The sequence below is a fragment of the Caenorhabditis elegans genome, chromosome III (genome assembly GCF_000002985.6).
Source record: "Caenorhabditis elegans chromosome III".
NCBI classification, from domain to species: domain Eukaryota; kingdom Metazoa; phylum Nematoda; class Chromadorea; order Rhabditida; family Rhabditidae; genus Caenorhabditis; species Caenorhabditis elegans.
The window spans coordinates 1,519,137-1,540,265 of record NC_003281.10 but is presented as its reverse complement, the minus strand read 5'-3'; the positions used below and the strand labels follow the sequence as shown (position 1 = coordinate 1,540,265).

At 34.0% G+C, this 21,129-nt stretch overlaps 3 protein-coding genes and 3 non-coding genes across 8 annotated transcripts; 3 read left to right on the top strand and 3 right to left on the bottom strand.

The window, feature by feature from the left end:
- Positions 1 to 21: 21 nt before the first annotated feature.
- On the top strand, positions 22 to 1,795 carry Y67D2.5 (N-acetyltransferase 9-like protein). Its single transcript, NM_065017.4, has 3 exons — positions 22 to 297; positions 667 to 840; positions 1,553 to 1,795. The coding sequence occupies exons 1-3, from the start codon at positions 67 to 69 to the stop codon at positions 1,754 to 1,756; spliced, it is 609 nt and encodes a 202-aa protein (NP_497418.2). The 5' UTR covers positions 22 to 66; the 3' UTR covers positions 1,757 to 1,795.
- Positions 1,796 to 2,067: 272 nt separating this feature from the next.
- mtg-1 lies at positions 2,068 to 6,439 on the bottom strand (the record flags this gene model as incomplete). Of its 3 annotated transcripts, none has more annotated exons than NM_001129266.6 (7): positions 2,068 to 2,340; positions 3,497 to 3,797; positions 4,750 to 4,921; positions 5,367 to 5,444; positions 5,842 to 5,963; positions 6,144 to 6,265; positions 6,325 to 6,384. In NM_001129266.6, 7 exons carry the CDS (start codon positions 6,371 to 6,373, stop codon positions 2,138 to 2,140), a joined length of 1,047 nt encoding a protein of 348 aa, NP_001122738.1. The 3 variants fall into 3 exon arrangements, with proteins under 3 accessions (NP_001122738.1, NP_001360107.1, NP_001407495.1); NM_001373849.2 differs by having other exon boundaries at positions 2,070 to 2,340; positions 6,042 to 6,265; positions 6,325 to 6,439; NM_001420610.1 differs by lacking the exon at positions 6,325 to 6,384 and having other exon boundaries at positions 2,138 to 2,340; positions 6,144 to 6,209.
- Y67D2.10 lies at positions 4,544 to 4,593 on the top strand. Its single transcript, NR_052087.1, has one exon. It is a non-coding gene; the product is annotated as an Unclassified non-coding RNA Y67D2.10 (non-coding RNA).
- A 999-nt stretch (positions 6,440 to 7,438) lies between the features above and the next one.
- Positions 7,439 to 20,304, top strand: snf-6 (Sodium-dependent acetylcholine transporter). The gene is made up of 11 exons (NM_001381736.1): positions 7,439 to 7,596; positions 7,981 to 8,074; positions 8,435 to 8,494; positions 10,272 to 10,447; positions 11,821 to 11,965; positions 12,022 to 12,172; positions 13,721 to 13,853; positions 14,854 to 15,092; positions 16,571 to 17,114; positions 18,330 to 18,683; positions 19,893 to 20,304. Exons 1-11 carry the CDS (start codon positions 7,498 to 7,500, stop codon positions 20,040 to 20,042), a joined length of 2,145 nt encoding a protein of 714 aa, NP_001367976.1. The 5' UTR covers positions 7,439 to 7,497; the 3' UTR covers positions 20,043 to 20,304.
- Positions 14,599 to 14,648, bottom strand: M01G5.7. Its single transcript, NR_052086.1, has one exon. It is a non-coding gene; the product is annotated as an Unclassified non-coding RNA M01G5.7 (non-coding RNA).
- Positions 15,262 to 15,310, bottom strand: M01G5.8. The gene has a single exon (NR_052085.1). It is a non-coding gene; the product is annotated as an Unclassified non-coding RNA M01G5.8 (non-coding RNA).
- Positions 20,305 to 21,129: the final 825 nt, after the last annotated feature.

Here is a 21,129-nt window from a genome sequence, read left to right as displayed (position 1 = left end):
TTTTCATTTTCCGGCGTTTTTACATGATTTTCCTCGAATTTCTCGCATTTTTCGATATTCCAGGCAATGAAACTCAATTCCAACGTGAAAATCGTCGCAAAAAAGTGCATTTTAGTGCCGTACGAGCCGTGCCACGTTGCAAAATACCACAAATGGATGGAAAACGAGGAGATTCGCCGACTCACCGGCTCTGAACAATTGTCGTTGGATGAGGAATATGAAATGCAGAAAACTTGGCGAAATGATGAGGATAAACTAACGTTTATCGTTCTTGAAATGAATGAAAGTGGAGAAGAAGTAGGGATTTTTCAGGAAAACCCCGTTTTTTTCAAGTTTTTGCCTCCAAAAATTTGAAATTCACGGGCTCAGAACCGTTTTGAATTAAAAATAGACCAAAAAATTGGGAAAATAGCATTATAACCACTCGAAAATCGACTTTTCCGCCAAAAACTACGACACTCCTAGTACGCCACAGCGCGTGTTGTTTAGCGCTGGTCACCCGCGAATTCAAATTTTTGACTTAAAATTGGGGTTTTTTACACTTTTTTGCCGATTTCAATGTGAAAAATCACTAAAAATTCTGTTTTTATCAAAAATTTTTGCATTTTCGAAAAGAAAAGTGTGTTTTTTTCCGATTTTTTTTTTGGAAATTTTCCGAAATTTCAGGTAGATCACATGCTTGGCGATGTGAATTTGTTCATTTCCACGTCACCGTCCACTGAAAACCCTAGCGATGACGTCATCACTGGTGAGGTAGAGGTTATGATAGCGGAGCCACGTGGCAGAGGAAAAGGCATTGGAGAGGAGGCTGTGAGGGTTATTATTGCGTGGGCGTATGAGGTAAAATACTTTTTTTCTTCTAAAAAAAAGTTTTTGTTGGATGTAAAAGTTGAAAAAAAAATTTTGAAAAAAAATTCTGAAACAATTTTTTTTTTCAGAATTTTTTTTGTCAAATTTCTCCTAACTAATTTCTTTTATAAAAATTCGAGTTCTCCTCACTCCCAGCTTCAAAATGACCCCCCATCACGCACTGGTTCCGCGTAGTTTGAAAATTTTAGGTCTCGCCACGCGGGTTACTGTAGCACCGATATCAGCTGTGTCGGTGGGAAAAATGCGCGGAACATAGGCTTGTAGGGGTCAATTTAAAGCTGGTGACGTGGAGAATATGAATTTTAACATGATTTTTGACAGTTTTGAAAATTAAAAAAATTTTAGTTCGAAAAAAAATTGAATTTTTTTTTGTTTTTCAGAAAAATTTTATTCTTCAAAATTTCTCGATTTTGAGCTGAAATTCGAGTTCTCCACACTTTCAGCGTCAAAATGACCCCCATCATGTCCTGGTTCCGCGCAATTTGAAAATTTTGGGTCTCGCCACGCGGGTTACTGTAGCACCGATATCAGCTGTGTCGGTTGTCAAATTGAACGGAATATGGTCGTGTTGGGGGTCATTTTGAAGCTGAAAATGAGGAGAATAAGAATTTTGACATGGTTTTTGACAGTTTTGAAAAATGAGCAAAAAAAATATTTTTTTCGAAAATTTTCAATTTTTCAGAATCTGAAAATCGAGCAATTCTGCGTAAAAATTACCGATGACAACACACCAAGCCTGAGCCTATTCAAGAAGAAACTAGGATTCAAACAAATCGGCTATAGCACTGCTTTCAAGGAATTCACATTTGAATTGCCGAAAAATCGATTGATTTCTGAATTTTCGAGTTTTTTGGAGAAAAATGCAGAAATTAAGGAGTATAAATAATTATTTGTGTACTTTTACATTGAAAATAAATGTTTTTCAAAAAAAAAAAATTTTTTGTAAAAATTTTTTTCACTATATTTTTTACAAAATTCCAAAATTCTGTGTTCAGAAGCTTTTTTTAATGCAAAATATATCAAAAAATTGAGATAAAAGCCTTAAAACCACTCGATAATCCAATTTTCCGCCAAAAACTACGACACTCCGCTAGTACGCCACAGCGCGTGTTGTTTAGCAGCCCGGGAATTCAAATTTTTTACTTACAATTGAGGTTTTATCCCGTTTTTTGCCGATTTTAATGGGGAAAAATCATTAAAAATGCAGTTTTTATCAAATATTTCTAAAAATAACAACAAAAAACATGAAAAATCAACGAAAAATCTCCTAATTTCGATACAAAAAATGCTCATTATCGAGGCAAGAATCCTTGAATTTTCGATTTCTGTAGAGTTGAATGAAATATTTGGCGGCTCGATCAAAATCCCATCTTTCTCCAATACTTTGTTGAATTCTAAAGTCATTTGCAGCGCAAGTTAGGGCCAAAACTTGCTGAATATCATCAATTGGAGCCTGTTTCGGCGAAATATCTGCAAAAATCAAAGGTTTTTGGAGTTTTTTCACTGGAAAAAATCGAAAATTTACGTCCAAATTCGCCCAAATTTGATAAAAATTCGTTTTTTTTCTCACTAAAACTCAGTTTTTACTGCCGATTTTCACCCGAAACTCGATTTTTTTGGCTTCCTAGCTAAATTTTGAATTTCGAGGGGGGTACGGTAGCTCCGAAAGTACGCAAAAACTGAATTTTACGAAATTTTGCACGAATTGGCTGAAAAAGCGGTCAGAGGGGGCTATAAACCTGCGGGGAATTCGAATTTTGGCATGAAAATTTAGGAAAAATAATTTTAAACTTGGAAATTTTGAATTTTTAATGAAAACTTTTTTTTGCAGAATTTTCCAGGATTTTTCAGCAGTTTTCACACTAAAATTCGAATTCCCCGTTGAATTTCACACCGCGGGGACCTATTTCGGGGCTTCTAACCCTATTTTTAAATTTCGAGGGGTACGGTAGCGCCAAAAGTACGCAAACACCTGCTAGGCACCGAACCTTACGACAATTCGTCCGAACCTTACGACAATTCGTCATAGCTTCCGCATGTCCGAGTGACAAATGTGCTCTATTGTCAAATTGTTGCCAGAAATACGGTATTTATTCACATTTTCAGCCCAATTTAAGACTGAAAATGTGAATAAATACTCGTTTTTATGCCAGAAATCTGAGAAACGCACAAGTCACAGGGGAAATATCGAGTTTTTGTGGAAATTTAAAATTTTGAAATTTGAAATTCCAAAATATTTGAAAATCTGAATATTTCATCAAAATTCAATTGATAGAGTGAAAAATCACAAGTTTTTGAAAAAAAAAATCAATTAAAAATTTTTCCCAACTTTTTTTAATTAAAAAATTCGGTTTTTTCGGGGATTTTAGGAATGTAAACTGAAAATTTTTCGGTTTTTCAGTTAAAATCCTTTTTATTGCCCCATTATTTGAGATAAAAATCGATAAAAATGGTTTGAAACCACCATGGTGGCCTAGAAATCCCAAAAGGTAGGCCACCAATCTATTTTGTGCGAAAACCGCAATTTCTAGGTGTAAAAATGAGTGAGAAACTCAATTTTTAACTCAAAATTCGAGAAAAATCAATAGAAATATCGATCTTTAGGGTTTTTTTCCTCAAAATTCACCTAAATTTTCCTCATTTTTCTCGGAATTTTTCCTGAATTTCTGATTAATTCCCAGCAGCTCCAAATATGAAAAATCCTCCGATCGATTAAGCCAAAAGAGCAAGAAATCAGCCAAATAATACAAATTAACATGACTTTCTAGTACTAAATCACACATTGCCAGTTTCATAGCATCTTCGACATTTCGATGATTTGGTGATAGTACTCCGGGTGTATCAATAATGTAGACGGGCGGTTTGTCGAGAATTCGGACCCGATTTTGGACACGGACCGTTACTCCTGGTCTCGCGCCGGCTTCTACCTGAAAATTTGAGATTTTTAGTGAAATTTTGAGATTTTTAGTGAAATTTTGAGATTTTTAGTGAAATTTTGAGATTTTTAGTGAAATTTTGAGATTTTTAGTGAAATTTTGAGATGTTTAGTGAAATTTTGAGATGTTTAGTGAAATTTTGAGATTTTTAGTGAAATTTTGAGATTTTTAGTGAAATTTTGAGATTTTTAGTGAAATTTTGAGATTTTTAGTGAAATTTTGAGATGTTTAGTGAAATTTTGAGATGTTTAGTGAAATTTTGAGATTTTTAGTGAAATTTTGAGATTTTTAGTGAAATTTTGAGATGTTTAGTGAAATTTTGAGATTTTTAGTGAAATTTTGAGATTTTTAGTGAAATTTTGAGATGTTTAGTGAAAATTTGAAATTTTTAGTGAAAATTAGGAATTTTTGTGTAATTTTGAGACTTTTATTGAAAAATTAGGATTTTTAGTGAAAATTTAAGATTTTCAGTAGAAAAATGACACTTTTCGCACTGGAGCGCACTTGCAACATGTGGTCGGCGGGACTTTGAATTTTCAGACGATTTTTGTCAATTTTAAGGGGTTTTTAGACGAATTTTCAGTGCAAAATTTGAAATTTAGGTTAAAGTTCGAATAATTGCAAAAAAAAACCGAAAAAAACGATTTTTTAAGTAAAAATCCATGTTTTCAAAGTTGGTGGCCTAGAAAACCAAAACTCGGCCACCAACTTCTCCTCATTGAATTACTGACGTCACCAGCTTCAAAATGAGCCCCAACATGCCCAGGTTCCGTTGATTTTGAACTTTGGAAGTTTTCGACACAGATGAAACCGGTGCTACAGTAACCCGCGTGGCGAGACCCAAAAATTTTCAAAATGCGCGGAACCAGGGCATGTTGGGGGTCATTTGAAAGCTGGAGACGTGGGCGATTCGAATTTTCGGGTCTTGAAGCGATTTTCTCACAGCTTTACGCTTAATTCCGAGCGTATGTGTTCGAATCGCGTTGATTAGGGATGATTTTCCGACATTCGGGATTCCGACGACCATTGCCTGATATTCTGTTTTGACGGTTCGATTGAAACGTGGCGTATTCTCCAAAGCGTCTAACATTGACAGCTTCACATCGTTCAGAGCTCTTGAAATTTGCAGTTTAGTAGGGAAATTTCGGCATTTTCCAGCAATTTTCTGCATTTTTCAGAATTTTTCAGAATTTTTATGCATTTTTCTGAATTTTTATGCATTTTTCAGAATTTTTCAGAATTTTTATGCATTTTTCTGAATTTTTATGCATTTTTCTGAATTTTTATGTATTTTTCTGAATTTTTATGCATTTTTCTGAATTTTTATGTATTTTTCTGAATTTTTATGTATTTTTCTGAATTTTTATGTATTTTTCTGAATTTTTATGTATTTTTCTGAATTTTTATGCATTTTTATGCTTTTTTCAGATTTTTTCAGAATTTTTATGCATTTTTCTGAATTTTTATGCATTTTTCAGAATTTTTATGCATTTTTCTGAATTTTTATGCATTTTTCAGAATTTTTATGCATTTTTCTGAATTTTTCAGCTCCAAAATCACCTTGGAAGCCGTTTTTTGCAGTCTGTGAATAAAACTTTTTGAACGCCCCGCTCGTAGTAATAATCCTCGATTTGGTGCCTGAAAATGGGGAATTTTTGAGAAAATTTCGGATTTTACAGCGTTTTTTCCGAAAAAAAGGTAAAAAGAATCGATTTTTCTTCATTTTTTATAAAAATCCGGTCGAATTTCACCCAGAAATCGTTAAAAAAGTGCAAAAAATCGCGCTAAAATAGCCAAAAATTCGAATTTCCCGCCACTAGTCCACTGGAGCGCACTTGCACTGCGCGGTCGGCGGGAATTCAAATTTTTAGGTGATTAAAGTGGATTTTTGTCGGAAAATCGCAATTTTTGACTAAATTCGTTGAGAAAAAGCCGAATTTCGTCGAAAAAATCCAAAATTTTTCGGAGAAATTCTGAAAATCTTGATTTTTCAAGCGTTTTTTCCGGATTTTTTCGAATTTTTCCGGGTTCTCACTTGTATTTCTTCATATCTATCAAGTCACACTTGTTCAGGACGAGAATATGCGGTCGAATAGCGTATAAATGTCGAAAAAACTGCTGATTTCGGCCGGTAATCGGGATTCTGGCGTCGTGGACCTGGAAAAAATGTCGATTTTTGCAATATTTCCCGATTTTTCAACTTTTATAGGCGGAAAAATTCACTAAAATTCTTACACCAGTTTTTTACACCAGTTTTTCGGTTTTTCAGCGTTTTTCCGGTGATTTTACAGATTTTCCAAAAAAAAAATCGTAAAAGTTCCATTTTCCATGCAAAACCTCAATTATCAAGTCGACGGATCGCAATTTCGCTTCCATTTTTTTCAATTGTACGGACATATGCATTGGAAACCACTGCCGATAGTCATATTGCGCGGGAAGTTCGAATTGTTGGCGAAATTCTGAAAAGAATTGCGATTTCCGCGCGGAAAACTGAGTAAATAATGGGGTTTTCGGGTACCTGGAGTGGAAATTCGATATGTTGTGTGCAGAAATCGACGAAAATTCATATTTTTTAACTGGAATTTGAAAAAAAATTGAGAAAAAATTGTGAAAACAATTTTTTCCTGTAAAAAATCAAAAAATAACCTGAAATTGCATGATTCGTACTCTGCGTCTCTGCTCTCTCATGCGTAGCAATGGAGCGCAATTGCAGAGTCAATTTTTAATAACTTTGGAAAATCCTAATTTTCACCATTTTTAAGGGATTTTTTACAATTGAAAATGCGAAAAACAAACAGAAAATGTTTTTAGCCGCATTTTGACACCAAAAACTACACAAATTACTCCCCAGAGAAATATAGATTTTTCGAGAAAAACTTGATTTCAAGAAAAACTGTGATTTTTGGAGTCTTCGTGATTTTTAGAGTTTTTCTAGTGGATTTTCGGTTTGCACCGGTATTAGTTTTAAAATGTTGGTATTCTCCTGAAAAATTCAAAAAAAAACTAACAATTTCCGGTGTTTTCTGGTATTTTCTCTGTAAAAATGGTTTTTTTTTGTTTAAATCTTATTTCTTTCATAATAAATGCTTTATTCAACCAACAAAGATGCTTCCAAACCCAATTTAATTTATTTCATCAGAATTTCCATTTCAAACACCCGCCAACAAGCGATTTCTCAATGGAGCGCGTTTGCATTGGCAACCTGGAACATTTTTATTTTCCAGAGCGGTTTTTCGTGAAAAACGTAAATTTTTCATTAAAATTTTCGATTTTTATAATTAAAATTGAATTCTGGAAGTGAGTTGCAGCATTTTGACCCCAAAAATCTAAAATTTGACCCGAAAATTATTGATTTTCAGCTAAAAACTCATTAAAACCGATTTATAGCCAATTTTTTCCTGAAATAAACTAATTTTTCCCACATTTTCCCACAATTTCTCACTTTTTCATTCGTTTTCCCCGGCTTTTCACGTATGTTTTCAATTCGGGCGAGCCAACTGCTTCCGAAATTTGTGTAACAACGGGCCGCCGCGTCGCCTCGTTTCTCTTTCGTTTTTACTCTAAAATTCGTATTTTTCTTCGCAATCTCTTGCTAAATAGCTCAAAAAATCGTGAAAATTGCTAATTTTCAGGTTTTAAACCGACGAAAAATCGATTTTTCCAAGAAAAACCGAGTTTTTCCACACCGAAAATGTCGGTTTCGAGCAACGATCCGGAGCAGAGGAATGGACGGGGCATGGCAAGCGGAAACAACGTGGATATGAGCCTATATCCTCCGTTTATTAAGCAGGTTTGTGGAAAAATTCGGAAAATTCGAGAAAAACGGATAATTTTGACGTTTTTCCCGAAAAATTTGGATGATTATCGATTTTTTGTGAAAAATTCCAAAAAAACCACAAAATTTGATGAAAATTTCCACTAATTTTTGTCCTAAAACCAATAAAATCATTGAATTTGCTGAAAAATTGCCGAAAAAATAAATAAAATCAAATTCCCCGCCACTAGTCCGCTGGAGCGCACTTGCTCCACGCGGTCGGCGGGAATTCAAATTTCCGTTTGATCTACGGCGGGAAACGACCAATTCCCGCCATTTTGTTAAAGATTTCAGCGAGAATTTTGAGTTTTTAGGGAAAAAACTGATTTTTTCGCAAAAAAAACCCTGAAATTTTTCAAGCTCGACGCAAAATTGCCCGATTACACACGAGAAGGTGACATCGAATATCCATTCGAAGAGATTACGGGTGTCGGAGACGAAAATAGGATACGAGGTGCGACAAAAATCCACGTTTTTCGATTTGGTGGCCTTCAAATCCAAAACTCGGCCACCAAACTGTTTTCATTGAATTCGCCACGTCAGCAGCTTTTGAATGACCCCCAACATGACCAGAATACGTTGATTTTGAGCTTTTGTAGTTTCGACACAGCTGAAACCGGTGCTACAGTACCCCGCGTGGCGAGACCCGAATTTTTCAAATTGCACGGAAACAGGGCATGATGGGGGTCATTTTGAAGCTGGAGACGTGAAAAACACGAATTTGTGTGAAAAAATCCATAAAAACCAAAATTTTTATTGAAAAATGCTAAAATACCAACAAAAAAAATTTTTGTGAAAAAAAAAATTTTTTCAGGAAATTGGAGTAACAAGTCGGATTATCTGCTAGCAGTAATTGGTTTCACAGCGGGAGTTGGTAAGAAAGCGAGAAATTTGAATTCCCGCCAAACCGCTAAACAACACGCGTTGGTGTACTAGCGGAGTGTCGTTGTTTTTCTTGTAAAAACGTTGATTTTCTGGGGGCTTTTTGAAGTTTTTTCGCATCAAATTGATGAAAATAGCAATTTTTAACTGCTTTTTCATGGAAAAAACCAATAATTTTCCCTAATTTTTAGGCCAGAAATCCGGAATTTTTACGATTTTTCGGCGAAAACAGGGGCCAAAGTCCACGATATCAGCAGATAATAATCTGACCATACGAAATGAGTACGTGCGAGAAATTGATAAGATTATAAATTGATAAGAGAGTGTGTGTGTTCTAAAGTTCTAACATCTCTTGTTTTGGGGGATTTTTTTTTGGTGAAACATTGGATATTTTTGGGATTTTCAGTGGAAAAATGGATAAAATATCGATTTTTCTGCAAAAAAAACTCGAAATTTCAATTTTTCAACGCATTTTTCACGTTGAAACCAGACAAAATCAGTGAAAAAATCGAATTTTCAGTAATTTCTCAATAGAGCGCACTTGCTTTATTTTTTCCAAAAAAATTAACTTTTCTATTGATTTTTTATAGTTTTTTCTTCTAAAAACGAATTTCAACACCAAAATTTTGGAAAAAAAAGTTTAAATTGTCATTTATTGGGTCTAAATGATTTGAAAAGCGAAAATCTCACATTTCTAGTAATTTTTTTCAAATTTTCAGTTGGAAATTGAGTTTTCCACTCATTTTTACCCTAAATTGGTTTTTTTTCGAACAAAATAGATTGATGGCCTAACTTTCGGGGGTTCTAGGCCACCAATCTGAAAATGATGGTTCCTAGCCATGTTTATCGATTTTTTTTTTGGAGTTTTTGGTTCAAATAATGAAAATAAAAACATTTTTAACTGGAAAATCACAAAAATTTCGGTTTAAATCCCTAAAATCTTCTAAAAATCGATATTTTCGTGACTTATGTGCTTCTACTCGTATTGATGACATAAAAACTGTATTTATTCACATTTTCAGCCTTAAATTGGCTGAAAATGTGAATAAATACCGTATTTCTGCCAACAATTTGACAATAGAGCACATTTGTCACTCGGAGATGCGGAAGCTATGCCCAAATTTTCTATTTTCCCGAAAACTCGTGTTTTTCATTTTTTTTTTTCCAGTGATTTTCACAGTTTTTCATTACGAAATTCGGCTTCTCCATCAATTTTCACCCCCGTAACCCGATTTTCAGCCAATTTGGACTAATTGTCGTAAGGTTCGGTGCCTAGCAGGTGTTTGCGTACTTTTGGGGCTACCGTACTCCTCGAAATTCAAATTTCAAACTGGCTTTTGGGAAAAAAGTCCAATAGCGGCAAAATAAACCGGAGAATTCGAACTTCAATGTGAAAATTCCTGAAATTTCCTGGAAAGTTCGAAAAAAAAACGTTTTTATCAACAAAAAATTAAAATTTCCAACTTTCAATATATTTTTCCAGCATTTTCATGCGAAAATTCAAATTCCCCGCAAATTTTCACCCCGGTGACTGTTTTTTCAGCCAAATTGTGCGAAATTTCGCAAAATTCGGTGTTTGCGTACTTTCGAAGCTACCGTACCCCCCTCGAAATTCAAATTTTTTCAATTAGGAATTTTTTTTTGTAAGATTTTAACGAAAAATTTGAATTTCCCAGTGAAAAATCGCGAAAATTTCTGGAAAATCTTGAAAAGAAATTTTTTTTTTTGGAAAATTTTTAATTTTTTTACAATTTTCTCTTCCTTTGCAGGAAGTTTCTGGAAATTCCCATTTCTAGTATTCCAACATGGCGGTGCAGCATTCCTTGTACCATATTTATGTATGTTATGCCTCGCCTCACTACCAATGTTCTTTATGGAAATGGTACTTGGACAGTTCTCCTCGTCGGCTGCGATTAGTGTTTGGAAGGTGGTTCCGTTGTTTAAGGTGAGAAATTTTGGCGGGTTTTAAGTGGGAAATTTGAATTTTTTGGGTGGAAATTATCCGGAAGCTCTGCAAATTGTGAAAAGTTTGAATTCGAAGAGAAAAAAAAATGTTTTTTCGCCAAAAAAAATATTTATTTGAAAATTTGCACTCTCCTCAGCAATCCTCACTATTAAATCTTCTAGATTTGAAAAAAAAATAAAAAGGAAATTTTATATCCCAAAATTACATGAACATTCTCTTTCAGAGTGACTTTTGTGCTCCTACGCAGATTTCTGGCATAAAAACTGTATTTATTCACATTTTCAGTCATAAATTGGGCTGAAAATTTGAATAAATATCGTATTTCTGCCAACAATTTGACAATAGAGCACATTTGTCACTCGGAGATGCGGAAGCTATGCCCAAATTTTTATTTTTCCCGGAAAAACATTGGATTTTCAGCATTTTCCGGCTAATTTCACAGATTTTCACTGCAAAATTCGACTTCTCCATCACTTTTTACCTCGGGAACCCGGTTCTCAGCCAATTTGGACTAACTGTCGTAAAATTCGATGCCAGTAGTACGCAAGCCTCGGTGTTTGCGTACTCTTGGGGCTACCGTACCCCTCAAAATTCAAAATTTGAGTTAGACGTCCGCAAAAAGGTTGATTAGGGGTAAAATTAGACGGGGAATTCGAATTTCAGTGTGAAATTCGCCGGAAAATCCTGGGAAATTTTGAGAAAACAGTTTTCATTTAAAAAAAACTCAAAATTTCCAAATTTTAAAATGTTTTTCCCCAACAATTTTCATGCCAAAATTCGAATTTCCTACGCAATTTTCACACCGGCAACCGCTTTCTCAGCCAATTTACGCAAATTGTCGTAAAATTCGGTGTTTGCGCACTTTCGGAGCTACCGTAACCATTGAAATTAAAAATTTGAGCTAGAAGTCCAAGAAAACGTTCGATTTGGGTAAAATTTTGTGGGGCGAATTCAAAAAAATTAGTGGAAAATCAATAGCGATAGCGATTGTTTGGTTTTTCGGGAATTTTCAAAGCCCAAATTTTCATTTTTCCCGGAAAAAATTGGATTTTCAGCATTTTCCGATGATTTTCACGGATTTTTAATACGAAATTCGAGTTCTCCATCACTTTTGACCTCGGGAACCCGGTTCTCAGCCAATCTGGACTAAATGTCGTAACATTCGATGCCGAGTACGCAAGACACTCGGTGTTTGCGTACTTTTGGTGCTACCGTACCCCTCGAAATTCAAAAATGGGGTTAGAAGCGCAGAAAAAGGTTGATTAGGGGTGAAATTAGACGGGGAATTCGAATTTTGATGTGAAAATCTATGAAAATTTCTGGAAAAATTCGAAAAATTTCAAATTTTCCAGGGAATCGGCTTCGCTCAAGTGACAATTTCGGGATTTTTTGCGGTTTTCTTCAATATAATCTCTGCGTGGACACTCTTCTACCTGATAAATTCGTTCAGCTTCTCGATTCCATGGTCAAATTGTGCAAATTCGTGGTCCGGAGAAAGTACAGTAACCCCCCGTCGAACTGCAAAAAACTGCAAAAAACTGCAAATTTTTCAGACTGTACACTTGGCACCCGAATCCAGTGTAAAGAGATGAATGGGACACTTTTAGTGAATGGAAGTTGTATTGTGGAGCACGCGAGCTCCAACGAAACTACAGTAATCCCACTTCATGATCTTGGCTCAATACCGAGCTTGAAGTATTTTCAGTGCGTTTTTCCAGTGGAAATTTGAAATTGGCGCGAAAATCTGCCCTGGGGAGGTCGAAAATTGCAGAAAAATCGATTTCTGACTGAAAATCCAAATTTTGGTGAAAATCCCTATTTTTTAGCCGGTTTTTCATTGATTTTTAGATTTTCCGCGAAAATTTGAACCAAAATCCAACAAATTTCTGAAAAAATTTGAAAATTTAGTTGAAATATCATCAATTTCATCAGATTTTTTAAATTTTTTTTTGCAAAATTCCAAAAAAAAACACATTTCTAGTGATTTTTCTCGAATTTTCAGTTAAAAATTGAGTTTTTCACTCATTTTTACCCATAGAAATTGCGTTTTTTGCACAAAATCGATTGGTGGCCGAACTTTTGGGATTTCTAGGCCACCAGTCTGAAAATGATGGTTTCAAGCCATTTTTTAGCGATTTTTTTGGGGGTTTTATTTCAAATAATGAGAATAAAAACGATTTCAACTGGAAAATCGATTTTATTTGAGAAAATCTGCAAAATTTGTGTTTTTGGACGGTTATTTATAGAAAATTAGTTAAAATTGTCATTTTGGGTCCCACCGCGAATGCGAACCGAATTTTCGTTGTAGGACCCAAAGTTTAAAAAAATTGAACCTACTGGTGCATAAAATATGAATTGCTACAATTTTTTTGGTAGTTTTTTGAAAAATAGGCGAAAAAGTGGAATTTTCTGATGAATTTTTCAAAAATTTCAAGTTTATATCTATATATTTAAATAGATTTTCAACCAGTTTTCCCCGAAAAATAGAACATCTCGAATTTTCAGTTACAAATCGAGTTTTCCACTCATTTTTACCTCTAGAAATTGGTGTTTTTGCACAAGATAGATTGGTGACCTAATTTTTGGAATTTCTAGGCCACCAATCTGAAAATGATGGTTTCAAGCCATTTTTCATTTATTTTTTTTGGATTTTTATTTCAAATAATGGCAATAAAGATGATTTCAACTTGAAAAGCGTAACATTTTCAGTTTAAATCCCTAAAATTCTATAGAAATCGATATTTCCCCTGTGACTTATGTGCTTCTACTTAGATTGATGGCATAAAAACCGTATTTATTCACATTTTCAGTCTTAAATTAGCTGAAAAATGTGAATAAATACCGTATTTCTGCCAACAATTTGACAATAGAGCACATTTGTCACTCGGACATGCGGAAGCTATGCCCAAATTTTCAATTTTTCCAAAAACTTGCGATTTTCAGCAATTTTCAGTGATTTTCAGAGATTTTCAATACGAAATTCGAGTTCCCCATCACTTTTTACCCCCGTAATCCGGTTTTCAGTCAATTTGGACTAACTGTCGTAAAATTCGGTGCCAAGTACGCAAGCCCCTCGGTGTTTGCGTACTTTTGAGGCTACCGTACCCCTCGAAATTCAAATTTCGAGCTAGAGACCCCGGAAAAAGTGTGCTAGACGTGAAATTCGACGAGGATTTTGATTTTAATAATGAAAATTTCTGGAAATTGCCGGAAAATTGATTTTTTTTTCGTCAAAAATTCCCATTTTTGCAGCAACGACGTATTGATGTTATCAAAGGGAGTGGACGATTTTGGAACATTAAATTGGTATCTCGGATTATGTGTACTTGCATGCTGGATTGCAGTCTTTTTATGCCTATTTCAAGGTGTTAAATCCAGTGGAAAAGTATGTATGGTGGTTTTTTCGTGGCAGGACCCAGAAATTCGGGAAAAAATCAGAAAAAAACCGAATAATTTTCTCTGATTTTCTAAAAATTTCGAAAAAAAAATCGAAATTTCCGACAAAAAAATTCCAAAAAACATTTTTCCCGAATTTCTGAAATTTTTCGTTAAAATTTCAAAAAAAGTTTGAATTTTTAAAAATTTTTATAAAAATTTCTATTCTAACATTGTTTAATAAAAATTTTTTTAAAAAACCGAAAAAAAATTTTTTTCGAATTTTTCCATTAAATTTTCGAAAAAAATAGGCATTTCTTTTTTTTAAATAGGCATAACTTTTTTTTTCTGGAGAAATATTTTGGCGGGAATTCAAAAAAAACTTCAATTTTTTCGAAATTTTCGGTAATTTTCGGTAAAATTTCAAAAAAAAAAGCTCAAAAATTCGAAATTTCCATTTTTTTTTTCTAAATATTTTTTTTTCCAATTTTTGAGATTTTACAGAAAAAAATGGTGTTTTTTTTTTCAAATTTTCCCTAAGTTGCATGAAACTTCCAAAAAAAAAAATTTTTTTCGAATTTATGAAATTTTTCATTAAATTTTTTAAAAAGTTCAAAATTTTCAACAAAAAATAAAAAAAAAAACAATTATTAATCGAACAAAAATTGTTTAAATTGTTTTTATTACCATTATTTGAAATAAAACCCCCAGAAAAATCGCTAAAAAATGGCTAGAAACCATCATTTTCAGATTGGTGGCCTAGAAATCCCAAAAGTTAGGCCACCAATCTATTTTGTGCGAAAAAGCACTTTCCAGGGGTAAAAATGATTGAAAACTCAATTTTAAACTGAAAATTCGAGAAAAATCACTAGAAAAAATGTGATTTAAAATTGCAAAAAAAAAAAAAAAAATTTTTCCCGATTTTTGGATATTTTTCAGTTAAATTTTAAAAAAAGCTAAAAATTTCCAAAAAAAAAATTTTTTTTTTTTTCAAAATTTCCAATTTTCAGGTAGTCTACGTGGCCGTGATAGTACCATTCATCATACTTACAGTACTCCTCACCCGCCTACTCACTTTAGACGGAAGTCTCGCCGCAGTTTTCTATTTTTTAACGCCGAAATGGGAAATACTAATGGATTTGCACGTTTGGGGTGAAGCGGCTGTTCAGGCGTTCTATTCGGTTTCGTGTTGTTCTGGTGGACTATTTACAATTGCCAGTTATTCACGATTTCATAATAATATTTATAAGTGAGGAGGAGGAATTTTTTGAAAAATTTGAATTTGAAATTAGAAAAAGAACTTGAAGAACACACACTTTCACGAAAAAAGTCTGAGAAATGTTCCATTTGTTGGAAGAGTTCTCAGCAGTAACAGTTTTTTTTGCAAAAAATGTGAAAATTGTCTCATTTTTTGTACCTTTTTGCACAAAATAGATTGGTGGCCTAACTTTTGAGATTTCTAGGCCACATGTTTATCGATTTTTTTGAAGGGTTTTATTAACTTGAAAATTCTGAAAATTTCAATTTAAATCCCTAGAAAATCCCCCGAATTTCAGAGAAAAATCGGAAAAAAATTTTCCGATTTTTCTTTGCTTTATTATTATTTTTTCATTATTTTGTAAAATAATTTTTTACCCGTTATTAACGATGCGAAATCAGTTGAAAACTCTGCCGCATTTTTTATAGATCAACGTAGATCAAACCACGTGCGGGGGGCTGGAGGAGGAATTGAAATTTTAAAAAATAAAAAATTCAAATACATTTTTTTTTTCAAATTTAATTTCTCTACGAAAAATGTGTCAAAAAACCAATAGTTCTTTTGTTTTTTTTTTCCGAAAAAGTTTCTTATACTGTTAAATTTTTTAAAAATTACTTTATTAGACTCAAAATTGTCTGAAAACACCGAATTTTATAATAAAACTTCTCGAAAAATGTCCAAAAATTGATCATTTTTGGATGCCTAGGCCGATGCCTAGAAGTTGTCTTAATTTGTCTCATCAACGAATTTATGCGAGGTAAAAAGGGTGATAATTTCAGAAAAACTAAAATCCAACACGGCTGTGACAGAGAAAAATGTGCGAAATTTCAGATTTTAGCAAAATTTAGCTCTCTTTTTTTTCGAAATTTTGACCGGCCATAAAAAATTTTTTAAAAATGTCCATCAAATTTAAAATATCTAAATCAAGTTGAAAACGCAATAATATAATTAATTTGTAGAAACAAAATTTGACGGTGATTTCAAAAAAAAAAATTGTTTCCAGCCGCGGTGGCACCACGTGGCCCCGCCTAAGCCTAAGCCTAGCCAAAAATGTGTGGAAAATTTTTCGGAAAAATCGATTAAAAAACTTTTCAAAAAAAAATTATTTTGCAAAATAATGAAAAAAAAAGTAGTAAAGCAAAGAAAAATCGGAAAATTTTTTTCCGATTTTTTTAAATCAATGTCTTTGTAAGATGATAATTAAAAAACTCACTTTTCTCTGAAATTCGGGATTTTCTAGGGATTTAAATTGAAATTTTCAGAATTTTCAAGTTAATAAAACCCTTCAAAAAAATCGACGTCACATTTTTTGGGCGAAAAATTCTCGCATTAACTTTTTTGAGAGATTTTCGAGAGAAGTTTTATTATAAAATTCGGTGTTTTCAGACAATTTTGAGTCTAATAAAGCAATTTTCAAAAAAAAATTCGACTACACCACACCTTTAAAACTAAAACAATTTTTTTTCCAGAGACATCTGGCTCGTGCTCATCGTTGACGTGATCGTTTCGCTAGTCGGTTGCCTACTTACCTTCTCTGCAATCGGATTCACCTGCTACGAATTCGCCATCTCGCTTGACAAATTCCATATCCGAGATGGTTTCCATTTGGTCTTCGTATTCCTAGCAGAAGCGTTAGCCGGTGTATCAGTTGCTCCACTTTACGCAGGACTATTCTTCATTATGATTCTGCTCGTTGTCCATGCAACCCAAATGTTTGTCGTCGAAACGATCGTCTCATCGATTTGTGATGAATATCCGGAACGTCTTCGTCGAAATCGTCGCCACGTATTAACCACTGTCTGTGCTCTCTTCATTCTGCTCTCTATTCCATTTTGTCTCTCATCTGGGCTCTTCTGGATGGAGCTTCTCACCCAATTTGTGCTCACTTGGCCACTGGTTGTCATTGCATTTTTAGAGTGTATGGCTATTAATTGGGTATACGGAGTTGATAATATGCTGGATAATGCTAAATGGATTGTTGGCTACTGGCCGCCGTGTTATATTTTTTGGAAGGTATGGAAGCGAAAATGAGCAAAAATTCATTTTTCATTCACGAAAAAAGTCTGAGAAATGTTCCATTTGTTGGAAGAGTTCTCAGCAGTAACAGTTTTTTTGCAAAAAATGTGAAAATTGTCTCATTTTTTGCATCTAAATGATTTTATAGCACATTTCTAGTGTATTTTCTCGGGTTTTCAGTTGGAAATTGAGTTTCTCACTCATTTTTACCCCTTTTTACCCCGAAATTGGTTTTTTGCGCACAATAATTTGGTGGCCGGGATTTCTAGGCTACCAATCTGAAAATGATGGTTTCAAGCCATTTTTCATTGATTTTTTTTGGGGATTTTATTTCAAATAATAGCAATAAAAACGATTTTAGCTTGAAAATCACAAAATTTTCAGTTTAAATCCCTAAAATACACTATAAATCGATATTTCCCCTGTGACTTGTGCGTTTCTCAGATTTCTGGAATAAAAACTGTATTTATTCACATTTTCAGTCATAAATTGGCTGAAAATGTGAATAAATACCGTATTTCTGCCAACAATTTGACAATAGAGCACATTTGTCACTCGGAGATGCGGAAGCTATGCCCAAATTTTCAATTTTTCCAAAAACTTGTGATTTTCACAGTTTTTCAATACGAAATTCGAATTCTCCATCACCTTTTACCCCCGCAACCCGGTTTTCAGCCAATTTGGACCAACTGTCGTAAAATTCGGTGCCGAGTACGCAAGCCTCGGTGTTTGCGTACTTTTGGGGCTACCGTACCCCTCGAAATTCCAAATTTGAGATAGACGCCCGGAAAAAGGTTTCATTTAGGGGTGAAATGAACCGAAGAATCCGAATTTCAGTGTGAAAAATGCTGAAAAATGCTGGAAACTTCTGAAAAAAATTTTATCAACAAACAATTCAAAATTTCCAGCTTTCAAAATGTTTTTCCTCCAATTTTCATGCCAAAATTCAAATTCCCCGCACATTTTCACCCCTGTGACTGCTTTTTCAGCCAATTTGTGTAAAATTTCGTAAAATTCCGAGTTTGCGTACTTTCGGAGCTACCGTACCCCTTGAAATTCAAATTTCGAGCTAGAAATCCAATTTTGGTGAAATTTTGTGAGGAATTCGGTAGGGATAGCGATTTTTTTGGTTTTTTGTAGGAATTTTAAATTTTCAAAAAAAAAATTCCAAAAAATAAAAATTTTTTTTTTTTCAAAAAATTTTCCTTTCAGATTTTATTCAAATTCATTTGTCCTATGGTATATCTGGCGATTCTTTGCTTCCTTTGGCTTGATTGGAACTCAATTCAATACGAATCCTATCAATTCCCGTATTGGTCAATTCTGACAGCATGGTGCATCGCCAGTTTTCCGCTAATCCTCATTCCAATCGTCGGAATCTGGCAATTTTGTATCGCTAAGGGTACAATTACCCAAAAATGGTGGAGGGTACTGTACCCGGACGACGCTTGGGGACCCGCGATGGCAATACATCGAGCCGAAAAATTTCCGCTACAAATTCCAGAGGCCCGGAGGTTGCTGCTGCCGCCAGAAGTCGAAATTGCCAGTTCGCGGGGGGTTTTACAGGTAGATCATTGGGAGAAGAAACTACGACGATCCGTTTTTACGCCAACGCGTGTTGTTTAGCGGCGTGAAATTTTGAATTTCCTAGTGGAAAATTGACGGAAAATCGATTTTTAAAGTCAAAATTTAATAAGTTTTGTCCTTTTTTCGTGTAAAAATCGATTTTAACCTCAATTATTCTATTGAAATTGGTATTTTCCTCAATTTTCCAGTCAAAAAACTGATTTTTTCCATTATAAACTACGACACTCCGCTAGTACACAGCACCACCGCGTGTTGTTTAGCAGCGAAAATTTTGAATTTCTAGGTTAAAAATTGGCAAAAAAATCAGTTTTTTAGTCAAATTTTTTATTAAGTGCTAAAAATTAGCCGGAAATTCGAATTTTTAGCGAAAAATTTGAATTTTCTGTAAATTTTTGGAGTAAAAATCAATTTTTTGCGAAAAATTGGCTTTTATATCAGATATTTAATTCAAAAGCGGCCAAAATTCATTGAAAATTCAAACTTTTTGCTAAAAATTTGAAATTTTCCTTAAACTCTTGGTGGAAAAATCGATTTTTCCGCGCGAAAAACAACGACACTCCGCTTTTACGCCACAGCGCGTGTTGTTTAGCACGGAAAATTTGAATTTTTGAATTAAAAATTGGCGAAAATTAGCGATTTAAGCTGAAAATCCAAATTTTTCACACGAAAAATAGATTTTTAGTGGAAAATTCTGAAGTTTTGCTCGAAAAATAGCTAAAAATGTTACTTTTTTCCCGAATTTTCACCTAAAAATCAGATTTTTTCACTAAAAATCGATATTCCACTACGACACTCCACTTGTACACCACCACCGCATATTGTTTATCAGGGAGGAAATTTGAATTTTTGAGTCGAAAATTGACGAAAAATGCATTTTTTGAGCTACAATCTCAAAAAGAAATTGGATATTTTCGATCGTAAAATCAGTTTTTTTTGTGAAAAACTACGACACTCCGCTTGTACACCACCGCGTGTTGTTTAGCATCGCGTATTTTGAATTTTTGGGTTAAAATTCGGCGAAAAGTGTGATTTTAAGCTAAAAACTCCATATTTTTCCCGAAAAAAGTTGATTTCAAACGAAATTATCCGAAAAATTGTGCAAAAAAACCCAAATTTTCTCGCCGCTAAACTACACGCGGTGTGTCGTTGTTTTCGCCGAAAATCAATAAAACTTTCTCTATTTTGCAGGAAGAAATGCCAATGTCCTACGACTACAACACATCCTCCGCTGCTGACGTCCGCTCAAATCGATCAACTGGACATGGTGCAACCGACGTGCGGAGCGTCGCCGCCACGAACAACACAATTCCGAAATTTGAGCGAGAAACTGCGATCTAGGGGTTTTTTAAGGCACAAATTCGAATTCCTCGCCGTTTTTTACCCCTGAAACACGTTTTTATCAAGTTTTTAGCTCAATTTTGAATTTTCCGGGTTACTGTAGCGCCAAAAGTACGCAGAGCCCGCGGTGTTTGCGTACCTGACACCGAATTTGACGAAATTGCGCCCAAATTGGCTGAAAATCAAGTTGACGAGCAATTTGAAGGCGCTGAATTCGAATTTGATAATAAAAAATTATGGAAAAAAATTTGAAAGAAAATCCAAAAAAAAAAAAAATTTTTTTTTTTGGAATTTTTTTCTCAAAAAACCAATATTTTTTTCCATCTCAAAACAACATGAACCCCGTTTTTTCTCTAATTTCTCTTCACTCAATTGTACCAATTTTCTTATCTTTTTCATCATGTGTTTGTGTGATATTTACGTGACTTGCCCCCTCTCTCTCTTTCTGCTACCTTTTTTTCTCCTCTAATTTTAATCATTTTAACCTTCTTTTTTCCGGAAAAGTGACTGGAATATTGATTTTTAGGAGAGAACTCGGAAAAAAATTTTTTTTTCCAAAATATTGAAAAAAAAATCACATTTTTAGCTAATTTTCGAGCTAAACTTCAGTATTTTCCACTAAAAATATATTTTATCGTGTGAAAAATCTGAATTTTCAGCTTAAATCGCTAATTTTTGCCATTTTTTAACCCAGAAATTCAAATTTTCCGTGCTAAACTACACGCGGTGTGGTGTACTCACCGGAGTGAAAAATTCGAATTTCCGGCGAATTTTGGTACTTTTTGATGCGAAAAGCTGATTTTTTGCCAATTTTTAACCCAAAAATTCGAATTTTCGGCGCTAAACTACACGCGGTGTCGTTCTACCCAGAGTGTCGTTGGTTTTCGCTGAAAAATCGATTTTTTTCACGAAAAATGTCAAATTTTTCTGTGAAAATTCGAAATTCCGGCTAATTTTAGTACATTTTGATATGAAAAACCCGTTATTTGCCAATTTTTCGAAAAAAAGTCGATTTTTACTCCAAAAATTGAAAAAATTTCATATTTCATATAAATTTTGGCACTTTTTAATGTGAAAAACTGATTTT